Source organism: Gamsiella multidivaricata, assembly GCF_025024155.1.
Source record: "Gamsiella multidivaricata strain RSA 2152 chromosome Unknown BC939scaffold_61, whole genome shotgun sequence".
NCBI classification, from domain to species: Eukaryota; Fungi; Mortierellomycota; class Mortierellomycetes; order Mortierellales; family Mortierellaceae; genus Gamsiella; species Gamsiella multidivaricata.
Window position 1 is genome coordinate 18,576 of NW_026251769.1, and position 13,470 is coordinate 32,045.

Consider the following 13,470-nt stretch of genomic DNA (forward strand, 5'->3'; position numbering starts at 1 on the left):
TGAATTGAAACCACTTATCGCTGCTGCTTGAGCGGGAAGATGATCCCAGAAAGAGAGTCCTGCTCCAAGTAAGCTGTTCGAGCAGCCTGGAGAGGAATTGGCTCAGTAAGATCATTAGTATGCATGTCATCGAAGCTGAGAATCGAAGCTGAAAAAGACATTAAGGACCCGCAGCCAACTTCGTGGTGCTTGTTAGATTGTTGTCGTTGGGCGCTCAGTTTTTTGCCGATTTCGCTTATCATTTGTCGACGCCGGCTAATGGCTCAATATTCTTGTGAAATGTTACACTTTTGGACGCCATTCTACCTTGGGCAGCCAGTACGTCTTCGTGTCCTCGGGCAGAGGGAGGGCGAGGTCGATGTAATCTGGTGACGGATAAATACACCAGTTTTTGCGCCAGGTGGATATGTTGACGTTCAATGCCGCATGGGCACTCAGGCGTCCACTCATCCTAAACATCTGGGATCAAAGTCCCCACTCCTTGTATTTAGGGGACCCTGTATGGAACTTGGCCTTCAGGCTTGCTGCGACAGCGGCGCGCCTGAAGAGTCTGAGATATTGCACCATCGAACCCTACGGCAGTAAAAAGTTCACCTTGTTGCTAGGGCTGAGTGAACGGATGCTTACCTGAGCCCAGCGTTTGCCGCCAGTTATTTGACCTCACATTTAAAAAAAGCGCAATGTTTGAATTCGATGTATCCAGCATAGCACCTTCCTTTGATGCCTTTAGGAAGGGCCTACCTAGAGTACTATCCCGGTACTGCACTACCGTGTTGGAGGTATTGGCGTCCCTGTCTACAAGGAGTGCTGTCGTTCGAATCCTCATTTCAATCGTACTGCATACGAGATACATGCAGATGTAGCATGGGTACCAGGGGTCTCTTTCAAGTCTCTCAGGAAGCGATAGGAATATCTCTAAGATGCTCGCAATGTTACACGACAATACAGTCCATTTCCACAGTTCACACGCTCACCGTCTGCGCCCCTCGCCCTCTCTTTTTTTCATTCCTTCAAAGTGCCCTCATACAGACCTCTTCCACTCCACTTCCACCTCCTTAACCATTACGACAATGACAGATCTCAAAACTCGCTTCGCCAGGGTGTGGCCCCGTCTCGTCGTCGGTCTCTGGGCCAGCCACGACCTTCTCACAGACCTTGGTATTCTGTATATAGGTCTACGAGCTGACAGCCTTCTCAAGAGTACGTTAGCCTTGGTATGGATACCATGTTAAAAGAACCCCTTCGCCTTATCTCCCCATTGACAACCTCTTTGTTCTATTTCTCGACAGATGGATATTTCCGTGGCTATCTGTCCAATTCACCCGAAGAAGAAGAACGCATCGTCAAGGCCACCCTCATCTTCGTGGGGGGCCTCTTTTCAGTCATTGACGTCGTTGCTCTCTATGCAGCCGTCCGTAAATCAATTACTGCCACGAAAATCTCCTTGGCTGTCTGGTGTTTCCGCATGGCTGCTTCCTTCCTGACCCTGCTGTTCATGAGCTTCGTCCTGTTCTTAAGCGACGAGACCCGAGATCACATGCCCCGCCCGGGAGTTCAAGCTGTTTGCCTCTGGGTAATGCGTCTGTTTTCGCAACTCCTCTATGGATGGTCGCTGGTGGTAATCTTGAGGGACCTGAGAGGTCAGGGCAGGAACATATGGGGCCGTTTGGTCGGACCGCATGAGCAGCCTGTGTATGAGGAAGCACATATCCGCCTCCCAGTGGAGTAGGGCGGCCATGTATTGACCAACTACCATGTCAATCTAGCAAGGATACAAGCGCCCCTTCATTCCTGGACATTGATGACAATAAATAATCGGATTATCTATGCATGATTATTTTGTATTTTTCTATGCTTCTTTATATGGCTTCCTTGTTACCGTTCCCGCCCTTGGCGCCCTCGGACTTGGTCAACTTGGGGATCTCCAAGATGTTCTTGTAGTCAGGCTGGTTCAACTCGACCGCGACATCCCTATCCGCCTTCAATATCTCGAACGCAATTTGACGCTGCTCCCATTCCACCTCCATAATCGCACCAGGCGACTTCTGTATCAAGCACGAGGTTCCAAAGTCCCATGCTCCGTCCTCGTCCTTCATATATGCTGTGTACTTGAGGTATGGCGATTTCTGTGTAAATTTATCCCGCACCACACCCGAGTTCCACCACAGCGGCTGTCCCTTGTAGTCGAAATGCAGCTGATTTCCACAGACGCGGTCCATGTTGGCGCTGCTCCGATGTGTTTGTTCTCCAGTGGAGGGGTTGATAGGGTTGGTCGCTGTTAGGGTCTCGCCCTCCAGATAACGGTCGATTTCCTCCTGCGGCAGCACCTCCTTGTATGGGATGGCATCACCGACGTTTCCAATGACACCGCCTCGGTAGCGGATAAACGAGTACCGCTCCTGGATCATCTCCATAGCAATCCAGAACGATTCCTTGTCTCCCCATGTCCGTTTGTAGGTCACTTGGTTGCGCTCATAGTAGTCATTGATCTTGCAGATCGCCAATAGGCTCAGGAAATGCCGCTTCTTGTCCATTACGACAACGCCGGATTCCATTTCATGGTCACCCTTCTGTTTGAACCACCGTGTCTTGGAAGGATGGTTGGACATGGATGGCAAGAACGACTCCAGCCACTGCTTCTTGTCACCGCCGGCACCCGGGAATAGGGTTCTGTCGTAAAAATAGACGGTTCCGGTTTCCTTATAGCCCTCGTCTTCAAACATCACCTCGGGGTCCGCCAAAAAGTACGCATCCGAGTCCATGAGGATTGCCTCGCTGAACTTGCTGGCCAGCAGTGCAAAAGGTTTGATGGCCCATCCTCCCAGCTTGAGCATGTCGTTGTCGATCACGGTCATGATGTCTATAGTCCGAACGTTCTCGAGCTGCTCGTACCAGGCACGGTTCTCTGCGCTGAGGTCCCTTTCCCCCATGTAGTAGATCTCAACGGGCAATTTCGACTTGACGACTTCTCTCAAGACCTTGAGGGCCGCCCGAGCATACTTTGTATGGCCATTGCCGACGCACATGACGATGCCTCTGCCCCCTTGTTCGTATTCCCGAAAGAGGTCGTAGATCATGTTGTGATGCTTCCGGATCCAGGGGAACGTCACCTGCTCCAGTCGTTGCAGGAGCTGGACCGCTGGTGCAATGTCTGTTGGTGGCGCATTATAAAACTGATTCTGATTGCCCTTCTTGACCAATTCATCGTGATACCCCTTGAGAGAGTGCCAGAGTGCCTTGTAGATCCGAAGCCGTTTTGTGAGGACGCTGAAATAGTCCTCCTTGAGCAGATATGGATTGTTGTTGTTCTCGGATGATGGCTCTTGGAAGGGTGAATCTGTCAGGTACTCCACAACCCTCTGTCCTTCGGGTGTCCTGAGTGCAGCGGTGTCTCCTTTGGTCCAGGGCTTGATGTCGTCCGGGTTGAAGGTGGCGATATGATGGGTATAGTAGACGTCGTGCTCGGTTGCCTCCTTGGGGACAGACTGGACCTGACCGTCCTCGTCAATTGAGAATTCGAATGAGCCCTGGTACCTTGAGACGGAGGCCAAAGTGAAGAAGATGACGAGGACAACAATAATACGCAACGTCTGCGTCTTACGAAGTGTTGACGAGAGGAAGGTTATAATCTGCATTATGATTGTTGTATGCAGAGTAGAGTGGAGCAAATTGGGCTGTAAAAGTGAGGGGGACCCCTGTCTTGGTTGCCGATGATTAGAAGCAGAGAGTGGAGATGAGGGAGAAGAGATGAGTGGCGGGGCTGATGGTGTGCGGCTGTTCCTGTTGATTGGATATTCTATTCATAGGTTCTGTCATTAATCTGACGGAGTATGTCAGGAAAAACGGTCCAACGTGGGCGACGCGGGCTCTCTGCGAGCTCCCCCTAATATCATCTCCATTTCCAGGCACGCTTTTGCTACCAATCGATCCATATCATGTTTCATATTCATTTATTTCTTAACCACACATATCTGAATACGTTGGCCGCGTTTTCGTTTTCTCATCGGGCCAAGGGCTTAGTCCCGCACTCCGCGTCTCTCGTGTTCGCGTCGTTCGCGTTCACGCGCACTGTTGCTGACAAGACCCATCGCTGCCAGCTCCGCCTTGTCAGAGTCTCCTCTCCGGAACCGGATCTCCTCCACCACTCCATTGTCTTTCCTTCCTGCCTCGTCTTCATCTTCCTCATCCTCCTTCTCGTCGTCTTCATGGCCATAGCCTCGTCGTCCGCTCGTGCGACCGCGATCACCCTTTTCACGCGCATTCGATCTCGCAGCCGAGGCACGTCCCTTGAACGAAACTACCTCTTCCTGACCATTATTCTCTGAGGTTTTAGTGCCTCCTCCTGCGCGCATGTTCATAACATTTTGTCTCTTCAACTCGTACTCGCGCTGTGGATCAGCCGTCTCATGTCTTGTCGACGATGCGCCAGTTAAAACTTCACGCGCATGGCGACTGCCTTGGTCTGCACTCGAATCATGTCCACGATCTCGGTGATGGCGGTGTTCGTTGCGATCCGACCGTTCAGGCCGCTCAGGATGGTGGTGGGATGACTCTCGGTCACGATCATCTCTTCGATCATCTCGTTTATCGTCACGTTTATCACTGCGTCTCTCATCGCGTCGATCGTCCCGACGGTCATATCTTCGATCGTTCCTGTCTCGGTCATGTCGTGATGAGCGCGAACGATCGTCTCGTTTGTCTCGACTGCTATCCCTACGGCGGTCACTATCGCGATCCCGGTCTCCGTTTCTGTTATCACGGTCGCGGGTACGGTCCTTATCCCTATCCCTCTCTTTCTCCCGCTCTCTGTCTCGTCCACTATCTCGGCCTTTCTCAGGCTTACTTCTGTCCGTGCTCTTGTCCCTGCTTCTGTCTCTGCTTTCTCGGTGACGACTACGATCACGATCGCTACTGTAATCAGCTCTCTCACTTCTAGCTCTGCTGCCAGATCTGTTTCGCAGTCTGTCTGCCAAAGGTGCAGTTGGTGGCGACTCTGATCGTCCACCGCCCGAGCGGCGATCGTACTCAAAATCAGGCCCTGGCCCCGCACGTGGTCCTGTGGGAATATCTTCGTCGTTATCATCAAACGATAGTCTAATTGTAGGCAGCACCAAGAAATCAATAGATTAGAACCCATAAAGGTAACGAAAAAGAAAACCTGCGTACATTAATGCGTAAGTGAAATGCTCAAGTTTACCTCCTTGATGCACGCGGTCCAGTGGGGACTAGACTCATATCGATATCATCATCAAATCGTCCATTGCCGCTCGAAACAGAGTTTCGATGACTCGGCGTCGTGATATCCTTCGTCCCTTCAACTGAAGCTGAGCGCTGTACTGGTCCATCTCCACTACCAGAGGCAACGTTTGAACCGCCCTCTGGTCGGCTGCCAGGTCGATTAGGGCCCTGGTTAAGGGTTTGCTGTTGCTGGCCGGGTCCCCTGTTGTTGGCATTGTTGGCATGATCTTGCCACCCTCCGCGACCCCGACCTCGACCGGCGCCTGGGCTATCACTAAATCCAATTCGTGGAGTGGGGAATCCAGGTCCCATTGGAGGCAGACCTGGGATACCCCTTCCCATTCCCCACATCTCTGGTCCACCTGGTCCACTTGGTACACCTGGTCCTCCTGGTCCTCCAGGCACTCCTGGTCCAGGCATACCTCCAAACTCTGGTCCAAAAGGTGGCATGAACCCTGGCATCATAAACGGAGAGACTCCGTTCGGTCCGAAGAAGGAGGGGTCCATAAAAAAATTGGGGTCCTGCATCATTTCTGGAAACGAGGCGAGATGAAACTATATGTTATAACACAAAGTTTCCCCCCTCAATAACGACATTCGAGCTCCAATAATCAACTCACTTCTTACCATAAAATCCTGGAGGTACGCCTTCGGGGAACATCAGCGCTGGGTCCATAGGACCCATTCCACCTGGTCCGTGCATCGGCATCCGGTTTCTGTTAAAATTCTGCTGGTTGAAATTGTTGTTGTGGTGGCTGTTATAGGGCTTTTTATTCTTCCAAGACGGCTGATCTCTATCATGGTCACCACCATTGACTGGATCCTGACTGTCATTCGACATCCTTCTCTTCTGACCAGTCTCCACTACAGCTCCTCCAGTGAACGAGTCATTATCACCAATTGCCTTTGGCCCAGATGGGCTATCTTGCTGAGAGGGTCCTGATCCTGAGCCATTCGCTTCGGATTCAAGGCTGGGCGTTCCGCCACGAGAGTTCATAGTCGCAGCGCCTCCACGGTTCTTAACCCAGTCCCGAAGGTGCTGTTCTGCACGCTGACGAAGCTCTATATTGGGAATGAGTTGATCAGGCACCAAATATTGATGACAGTTTTGGCAATTGAATGGCTCCTCGCCCTTTGGAGGCTGCACCAAGTAATTTCGAATACCTAGGTAAACCAACAAAGAGCAAAAGTAAAGTCAGTGAGCTGATTGTAAAGCAAAGAGTAATGGCGGACTACATGCCCCTATGCAACTTACATTCGTCGCAAAAGTTGGTTCCGCAACATGGGGCACGAACAGCGCTCTTCAACAGCATGCTGCAGATCGAGCACTTCATATCATCTGGCACGGGCGCTGTCGCATATGCCTCCTCCGATGTCAGCGCTGCTTTTGATTTCTCGTGAAATTTCTTCCATTCATAGCTAATAAAGAAGGGCAATTAAGTGCTGCCAATTAATGACAGGTTGTAATATGAAATCCGGTCGCAATAAGCGACAACAATAAGAGCAGCTCGACCTACTCGTTCGTGGTGGCAACAACAAGGTTTCCATCTTGCGTGACCATGACGCCCTTCTTGCTCTGCAGACTGTCACTCTCCACAGTTTTCAAAAACGAACGTGGGATTCCTGTCGTCTTTTTGATACCAATGGGTTCAAAGGACTTGTCGTTGTTAGTGGGGCAAAATTGAATCCAATGCTCGCCTTTCTTGCCACATCTATAGCACACATATGTGTTGGGAGGTGGACGTTGCTGTTGCTCCATCGGCTGCCTCTGATACGGCCCTGCACTGGGACCCCCTGAGGGTCCTCCAGATCCTCCTGGTTTCTGTCCTCCTGGTGGTGGATTTCTGACGACTCCTTGAAACTTAGCAAGTGGTCGGTATGGAGCACTAAAAGTTGCCAACAACGTAAATCGAAAGAGTATTAGGCCATTAATCCAGATCATACCATTGAAAAGCACACCAAGAGGTACATTCCTACCTAGCCATTCCTTCCTGAGTCTTGTCCCAGTAAGAGGCAGACTGTTCAAACACAAATTTCATGCGCTCCTCTTCGGTCATATGGGAGGTATCAACGGCAGGCGCTGGTGGTCCATCCTCCGCCAATAACGACGTGGTGTTTTTGTAGACCTAGCACAGGATACAAAGGTTAAAAATGGATATCGCCGTTTTGATGAATGTTGACTTGATGGAAGCAATTGCTTAAGAATACGTGACCGAAAAACACCAGCAAATGTGGTTGAAACGTCCATACCTTTGCGCCCATGAGGTCGTGGGTGCTGCTCTGCGTCGGTTTCTCAAACACATTCCTGGTCATACCTCCTCCTCGTGGGATCGGTCCTGCGCCTTCAAGGTAACGTTGAGCTCCACCCCTGCCCGGCTTGGCAGGCACGCGGGCGACTAAGATGGAAGTATTCCTTGGGATCAATGTCGCATCGTCATAGTATTCTATATGCCATCACATTGAGGTATTATAGTAAAAAGAGGAGACAAATATGAATACAATTGCCGCGAAAAATCAAACTGCAGCGCCCCATGGAAAATTTCGATTTGAGTGCACAAAGCAGGTGTATTATTTTATTGTTCTTGATGATAGTGGCACCAAAACGAAGATTACCCTCTCCTGATTCTGCATGAGTGAGCTGCAAGTCGTCCGGCCCCTTGAGGCCCTTTGCAATCAGAATCTCCTTTTTCAAATCAAAGACTGAAATTGAATGACCATCGAATGTTGCCGAGTCGTAGTCCTTGGAGGACTTGAACTTGTAGTGGACCTGGGACATCGCGTTTCCTTATCCGCACTCCCTGCTATGCTAATCGAAATTAGGCCTGCTTCACTGGAAAGCCGACGGTGATGCGGTGGTGAACCTGAGATATAATTCAAGCGACGGGATCTGGTTGACAAAGAGCTGGCCGTATAGCAAAGGGGAAGGATTGTATGAAGATGAAGACGAAAGTGAGGAGGGAGAGGAAAGACATGGAGTAAAGGTTGGTCAAAGGGACATGCCATGTGGTGGCTTTGCAGCCTGTGACGACGATGAAGGTCACTTTCCAAGAGCGTAGCAAGAACCGTTGGGCGTACCTACTACTCATCATCTCTTGAACCAATCCCTTCCCACAAACTCCTTCTCACCATACACCGCGTAAATACACACCCCCTCGGAACACAATGATTCTCCTCGACTACCACAATCGCATCATCGAGGACACCCTCAAGGCGCGCTTCAATCCGTAGGTGGACACTTTTTTCCAGGCTGGCACGAAGTGGTGACGTGACTGGCGAGCGAGGACTTAGGTGGTGAATGAGTACCCCTGAGTAACCGAATTGCTGGTAACCTCTCCCATTTACCAAGGAAAGACCAAGGACAGCATGCTAATATTGCCGCTTCTCGATGCTCATACCTCTTGCAACGTAGTGAGAACAAACCCAAGCCAGTGGACATGAACATTGTCGACTTTGATGGCGTTTCGTACCACCTCTCAACTCTCGACGACCAGGATACCAAGCTGAATCTCTCCATCCGCTGGAATTGCTGGCCTGAGCTCGTCCAATACGGCGCCATGGATGTGTTAAAGCGCGAGTACAGCCAATGGATCGTTAACCCCGAGCAGGGCTACAATTTCACCCTCCAGTTCGACCTTGAAAACCTTGGCGCAGATCCTGGTATGATACGCGTTCCGCAACATTGAAGCCCCCGTCTGTGAGAAACGTCTTTTGCTGCTTTCTTAACACGCCATTGTCTGATTCTACTATCCACCATTGCAGAGGATCTGATCCGCAAAGTGTCATTATTGAAGCGCAATGCCATGGCGGCACCATTCGAGAGAGCATTTGATGCACAGGCCCTGGCTGAGAAGGAAGACACTTGGGACCCTTCAACCTCACAGCTGATGACGATCCACTACCGTGATGGCGAGGCTATTTATGTTCAGAACCAGCAGGACAGAGTCACTGTTATTTTCTCCACATTGTTCAAGGAGGAGACCGACCGTATCTTCGCCAAAGTCTTCCTTCAGGTACGACTTGTATTTCCGCTCTTTGTATCGTACCTATCGCTTTGTCGTACTGTTCATGGAGGATATTGATACCGACTATTACTCTTGCTCTTGCTGTCGGTCACCAAACTTGATAGGAATTCGTGGATGCCAGAAAAAAGCCTCACCTCCAGAACGCACCACAAGTTATCTACTCTCATCGCGAGCCCCCACTGGAGATTCGCCATGTCCCTGGCCTCCTCGACTCTGAAAGCATGGGCTACATCACATTCGGTATGGGCTTTGCAGTTGACACTTGTTTCACCAATTGATGGGCTCGACTGTTATACGTGCTTTTTTTTTTTTTTTTTAACACAATACGTTTCTTCCTATCGCTTCTACTCTTTTGCTCGATATGCACCGCAATAGTTGTGTTCCCCCGCAACTTTGCTGCTGGAGCTGTCCGTGAGGAGACCATCTCGAGGATCCAGATCTTCCGCGACTATCTTCACTACCATATCAAGTGCTCCAAGGCCTATATGCACTCGCGTATGAGAGCTCGTGTCTCGGACTTCCTCAAGGTCCTCAACCGCGCCAAGCCCGAGATCCAGGCATCGGAGAAGAAGCTGGCCAGCGGAAGGGCCTTCCGTCGTGTGTAGGGCAAGGCTAGGGTAGATTCAATTACAATGTATGGAGGAGTGTAAATGAACCGCTTGAGGATACCAAACGAAGTATTATGCATTGTGCCCATGCCTCAAATGAACCTTATTGGCGGTGACTGTCGCTTATCACCCCGGATAAACAAAGTGCTGGCCACCTCAGGCACGAATCAAGCACCGTTCACCTCCTTCACCCATCAAACATCAAAAACACTATGAGTTCCGTTTCAAGGATAATCTTGGCCGTCCGTCCTACACTCACATCCTCCGCAAGGACATATTCCACAGCAGTAACGTCGGAGGCATCAACAGCATCATTAGCAACAGGACACTACAAGGTCACACGAACCCGCTCTCTGATCGGTGTGCCAAAGTCGACCATCAAAGGTAACGGCCAATTTCACGAGCAGCGAGTCAGAGTGGGCCCGGCAAAGATGGAGGATGAAATGTCGTGGGAGGAAACTATCTTTGCTTATTGAAGACCCTTTCATGGGAATGAACAGGATGCTGATCTGCTTTTCTTTTCTTTTCTTTTTTTTCCTACCCTTTCCTTTGTACGCATACGCGGCACGGAATACGACCCTTGCTATCGGATGCTAACGCTCACTGCAACTAACCTACTCGATCAACGGATACAACGACCCACAACAACGACAAAACTACGGGAACCATAAAACAAACGAAAAAAAAAAAAAAACGCCCTACCTCAATAACCAACAACCATAACGAAAAATGGACTGGAATCCATCCTTGTTGTTCAACGACATTGGACACTTTCTTCTTTCTTCTTTCTTTCTTCTCTATATCAACGTAACACAACACAGTCCTCAAGTCACTCGGACTCGGCCGCAAGATTGGTCGTCCAGTCTTCCAGCCCCACGATCCCTCGGCTGCAGGAAAGATCTTGAAGGTCAAGGAATTGGTCAAGGTCGAGAATATGTCCGGACCGGTTCCTGCAGAGGGATACCAGCGCACGCGCGCTACCAAGGGCTACAAGGTTGTCGGAAAGATGTAAAAGTCGGGATGACATCACGGAAAACATAAGCCTGCAGGAAGCGCATTTGGAGGGAAGGGAAGAGGAGGAGAGGAATATCGACATTGGATAGTCGCTATTAAACAGCAAAACAAAATAAAAACAGCTGGACTCGAAGCATAGGGTTAAGAACTATTGCACACAAAGGATCAAAGGACGAGGCGAAAAATTATTGTACAGATCGATTTTATTTTTTTTATTGTTGCTACAGACCGTAAGTGTGGGAGAATGGCGGTTAATGATGATGGATTTGTAGAAGAACAGAAGAGTATAAAAGCAAGCCAGGGTATCTATGGAAAATGCTCAGTAGACATTAGATGTCGGCTCAAACGAGCAGATGCTCCGTCTGACTATCGACTTGTCCTAAACCCAGGTCCCCATGTTCTCTATCCGTATCGTTCCCTGTCGTATCCCTATCGAAAGCGACGTTTTTCGTGGCAGAACTCTTGGCCTTTAATGGGCTCTCTGCAGGACTTTGGGATGATCCTGACGTGTCCTGTGCCTCCTCGTCTTCGTCTTCGTCTTCCAGCACATACACATGCTCATCGTGCTGTCCAGGTACCGAATTCGCCTTCTTTGATAGCGATTGTGATTGAACGCCTTCCCCGTTATGGTCACCGTTGCTTTGACCGCGCTCGACCTCATCCAGGTCCACCATGGCCAATCCAACGTAATCTCCGCTGCCTTGGCGGCCTCCTGATCTTGTGCGGTGACTTCCACTCGAGCTCTCGTCCTCGAAAATGGCCCCTGTCAAAGCCGCCTCATCGTATGCGACCTTCCATGCCCAGTATAAGATCCTCAGCAGGACAATCAGGAAGGGACCATTGTAGAGTATGATATCGACGAGAATCTCGAGTGGGACCAAAATCTCCTTGGTATCCCGATGAATATCGCATAGCTCCAGCAGCAAATAATGCACAGGAATATATAGGATAAACAGACACCACTATTTGTCGTTATAAATTAAAACGAAATGAATGTTTGAGGGACCTCGTTCGTTAACATGCGCAAAACAATAAAAAGAACCCTATTGAGACCAAAAAAAAATGATGGTACCTTGTACGCCCAAAGGTCGCGTGGAAACTTGCCAAAGAAAACAACGCCGCTTTGGGCAGGCCGTGTCACCACATGGAACAAAAAGATCATGCCGATCGCATACCAGATTTGACTGGTCAACCAACGGACAACTTCCGAGGACCGGTCAAAAAAGAACTCTGGCTCTTTCCATCCACGGAGCATATATAGGACATTGGATGTGAGAGTGAGGATCGTCGCTGCAATGCACACGCCTCCCATGACTCGATAATTCCTGGCGACCGGCGCTGGCAAAAGAGCTATGTAAGAACAGAGATCAAGTTGGGCAGGCTGACTGAGTCATTGCTGATGTCAAAGGGTCGTCGTATTCGTAGGCACAAGATGAAAGCTGTACCTTTTGCAATCGATTCATATGTGATGTGCAGGCGATTACTATTATTTCAAGAAGAAAGCATGATGAAATTAGAGAGCAAGATTACGGAAACATACACCTCCATCCATGGTGGTGCATCCTTGGCCAATCAAGGGACCAACCTCTTGTGCCTGCAGTAGAGAAAGAGTCCGACCATGACCAATATATCAAAGACAGGTCCCAGAAATGAGGATATCTAGTCGATCCACGAATCAATTAAGGCGACCAAAAAAGTATCAGTACATCTGATTTTCAAGCGTCCATAGATTGATCCCATCCCATTATGCGGGATGTCCCTTGGTGTCTGCACTATCGATGCTCCGGCCATGTCAGAAAGCGCTAGCAAGGGCATCCTTCAAAGAAAAAAAGCAGGGAGGGGATATCGGGTATGTCGATCCTGACTAATGCTGTTGGTTCGCTCCAGATGATTCCATGTGGGGCTGAAAATTGTGAAAGCTGTCCATTGCTGTGTTGCGAGGGCATGAAAAGCAGAAGACTTACAAGGCACCCTAGTAGGATGAAAAAGACCCATCAAGAAGGGAAAGCAGATATCATATGGTTAGCAATGGAGGGATTGGGGCTTTATCACGCTGACATGTACGATCATTTGAGGGTTGCAGTCGAGAGAGAGGGAAACTCACAGATAACATAGCCGACGATCTCCCAGCGCCCCATCCGCATCCGCAACAGGACCTGGCTCTCCATGATCAAGACTCCGATGCCGAGGAAGACACTGACGAGGGTGACATAGCTGCGCCAGTCGTCGAAGTAGGGCTTGAGAAAGGTGATGACAGCGTGAATGTGTTTCGACCAGTCATCGTAGGGCGAATTGGCATCCATGGCTTCCAATGAGCAACTTTTGTATTTGTTGCTGGCTAGTCAGGATAAGGGTGAATGGGGCTGCAGTAACAGGGGCGCTGTTATATAGGAAAGAGGGTGTTATCGATGTAAGCGGGAAAGAGAAGTGCAGGAGGAGCGCAGAACTATCAAAGGACAAACATTTGAGTGTGAACAGCCTCTCCGGCCCAGGCCCAGAAAAGGGTTTGCAGGTCGCTTGCGCTTCATGTGGCGAAGACCATTATATGTATATCTAACACGGCCACCCAGCATAAAAAGCACTATATC

At 49.8% G+C, this 13,470-nt stretch overlaps 8 protein-coding genes across 8 annotated transcripts; 3 read left to right on the forward strand and 5 right to left on the reverse strand.

The window, feature by feature from the left end:
- Positions 1 to 14: 14 nt before the first annotated feature.
- On the reverse strand, positions 15 to 450 carry BC939DRAFT_505724 (uncharacterized protein; the record flags this gene model as incomplete). The annotated part of the gene is made up of 2 exons (XM_051560700.1): positions 15 to 86; positions 307 to 450. 2 exons carry the CDS (start codon positions 448 to 450, stop codon positions 15 to 17), a joined length of 216 nt encoding a protein of 71 aa, XP_051409274.1.
- A 463-nt stretch (positions 451 to 913) lies between these two features.
- BC939DRAFT_460096 (uncharacterized protein) lies at positions 914 to 1,827 on the forward strand. The gene is made up of 2 exons (XM_051556825.1): positions 914 to 1,200; positions 1,290 to 1,827. Exons 1-2 carry the CDS (start codon positions 921 to 923, stop codon positions 1,727 to 1,729), a joined length of 720 nt encoding a protein of 239 aa, XP_051409275.1. The 5' UTR covers positions 914 to 920; the 3' UTR covers positions 1,730 to 1,827.
- BC939DRAFT_460097 (mannosyltransferase putative-domain-containing protein) lies at positions 1,828 to 3,791 on the reverse strand. Its single transcript, XM_051556826.1, has one exon. The coding sequence runs from the start codon at positions 3,633 to 3,635 to the stop codon at positions 1,860 to 1,862; it is 1,776 nt and encodes a 591-aa protein (XP_051409276.1). The 5' UTR covers positions 3,636 to 3,791; the 3' UTR covers positions 1,828 to 1,859.
- A 146-nt stretch (positions 3,792 to 3,937) lies between these two features.
- On the reverse strand, positions 3,938 to 6,063 carry BC939DRAFT_263293 (uncharacterized protein). Its single transcript, XM_051551081.1, has 2 exons — positions 5,198 to 6,063; positions 3,938 to 5,094 (listed from the first exon to the last, which is right to left on the reverse strand). The coding sequence occupies exons 1-2, from the start codon at positions 5,767 to 5,769 to the stop codon at positions 4,017 to 4,019; spliced, it is 1,650 nt and encodes a 549-aa protein (XP_051409277.1). The 5' UTR covers positions 5,770 to 6,063; the 3' UTR covers positions 3,938 to 4,016.
- Positions 6,064 to 6,470: 407 nt separating this feature from the next.
- On the reverse strand, positions 6,471 to 8,014 carry BC939DRAFT_400432 (DWNN domain-containing protein; the record flags this gene model as incomplete). Its single annotated transcript, XM_051552544.1, has 4 exons — positions 6,471 to 6,657; positions 6,756 to 7,032; positions 7,605 to 7,682; positions 7,852 to 8,014. 4 exons carry the CDS (start codon positions 8,012 to 8,014, stop codon positions 6,471 to 6,473), a joined length of 705 nt encoding a protein of 234 aa, XP_051409278.1.
- Positions 8,015 to 8,258: 244 nt separating this feature from the next.
- Positions 8,259 to 9,973, forward strand: BC939DRAFT_263320 (actin-related protein 2/3 complex subunit 2). Its single transcript, XM_051551082.1, has 4 exons — positions 8,259 to 8,895; positions 8,998 to 9,248; positions 9,365 to 9,500; positions 9,636 to 9,973. The coding sequence occupies exons 1-4, from the start codon at positions 8,673 to 8,675 to the stop codon at positions 9,863 to 9,865; spliced, it is 840 nt and encodes a 279-aa protein (XP_051409279.1). The 5' UTR covers positions 8,259 to 8,672; the 3' UTR covers positions 9,866 to 9,973.
- Positions 9,974 to 10,047: 74 nt separating this feature from the next.
- BC939DRAFT_460102 (uncharacterized protein) lies at positions 10,048 to 11,039 on the forward strand. The gene is made up of 2 exons (XM_051556827.1): positions 10,048 to 10,252; positions 10,690 to 11,039. The coding sequence occupies exons 1-2, from the start codon at positions 10,081 to 10,083 to the stop codon at positions 10,878 to 10,880; spliced, it is 363 nt and encodes a 120-aa protein (XP_051409280.1). The 5' UTR covers positions 10,048 to 10,080; the 3' UTR covers positions 10,881 to 11,039.
- A 30-nt stretch (positions 11,040 to 11,069) lies between these two features.
- On the reverse strand, positions 11,070 to 13,384 carry BC939DRAFT_460104 (uncharacterized protein). Its single transcript, XM_051556828.1, has 6 exons — positions 12,987 to 13,384; positions 12,847 to 12,854; positions 12,468 to 12,541; positions 12,328 to 12,365; positions 11,955 to 12,232; positions 11,070 to 11,844 (listed from the first exon to the last, which is right to left on the reverse strand). The coding sequence occupies exons 1-6, from the start codon at positions 13,183 to 13,185 to the stop codon at positions 11,224 to 11,226; spliced, it is 1,218 nt and encodes a 405-aa protein (XP_051409281.1). The 5' UTR covers positions 13,186 to 13,384; the 3' UTR covers positions 11,070 to 11,223.
- Between the last annotated feature and the right edge of the window lie 86 nt (positions 13,385 to 13,470).

Bases quoted from the DNA above. Each gene is read 5' to 3' on its own strand.
- BC939DRAFT_460096 (XM_051556825.1), top strand. From the start codon at position 921: ATGCTCGCAATGTTACACGACAATACAGTCCATTTCCACAGTTCACAC. The intron at 1,201-1,289 runs GTACGTTAGCCT...ATTTCTCGACAG, and splicing joins AGCTGACAGCCTTCTCAAGA to ATGGATATTTCCGTGGCTAT.
- BC939DRAFT_460097 (XM_051556826.1), bottom strand. From the start codon at position 3,635: ATGCAGATTATAACCTTCCTCTCGTCAACACTTCGTAAGACGCAGACG.
- BC939DRAFT_263293 (XM_051551081.1), bottom strand. From the start codon at position 5,769: ATGATGCAGGACCCCAATTTTTTTATGGACCCCTCCTTCTTCGGACCG. The intron at 5,095-5,197 runs GTAAACTTGAGC...GCCTACAATTAG, and splicing joins GGACCGCGTGCATCAAGGAG to ACTATCGTTTGATGATAACG.
- BC939DRAFT_263320 (XM_051551082.1), top strand. From the start codon at position 8,673: ATGAACATTGTCGACTTTGATGGCGTTTCGTACCACCTCTCAACTCTC. The intron at 9,249-9,364 runs GTACGACTTGTA...CAAACTTGATAG, and splicing joins TCGCCAAAGTCTTCCTTCAG to GAATTCGTGGATGCCAGAAA. The intron at 9,501-9,635 runs GTATGGGCTTTG...GCACCGCAATAG, and splicing joins CATGGGCTACATCACATTCG to TTGTGTTCCCCCGCAACTTT.
- BC939DRAFT_460102 (XM_051556827.1), top strand. From the start codon at position 10,081: ATGAGTTCCGTTTCAAGGATAATCTTGGCCGTCCGTCCTACACTCACA. The intron at 10,253-10,689 runs GTAACGGCCAAT...AACACAACACAG, and splicing joins GCCAAAGTCGACCATCAAAG to TCCTCAAGTCACTCGGACTC.
- BC939DRAFT_460104 (XM_051556828.1), bottom strand. From the start codon at position 13,185: ATGGATGCCAATTCGCCCTACGATGACTGGTCGAAACACATTCACGCT. The intron at 12,366-12,467 runs GTTGGTCCCTTG...TTGAAATAATAG, and splicing joins CTCTACTGCAGGCACAAGAG to TAATCGCCTGCACATCACAT. The intron at 12,233-12,327 runs GTACAGCTTTCA...GTTCTTACATAG, and splicing joins ATATGAATCGATTGCAAAAG to CTCTTTTGCCAGCGCCGGTC.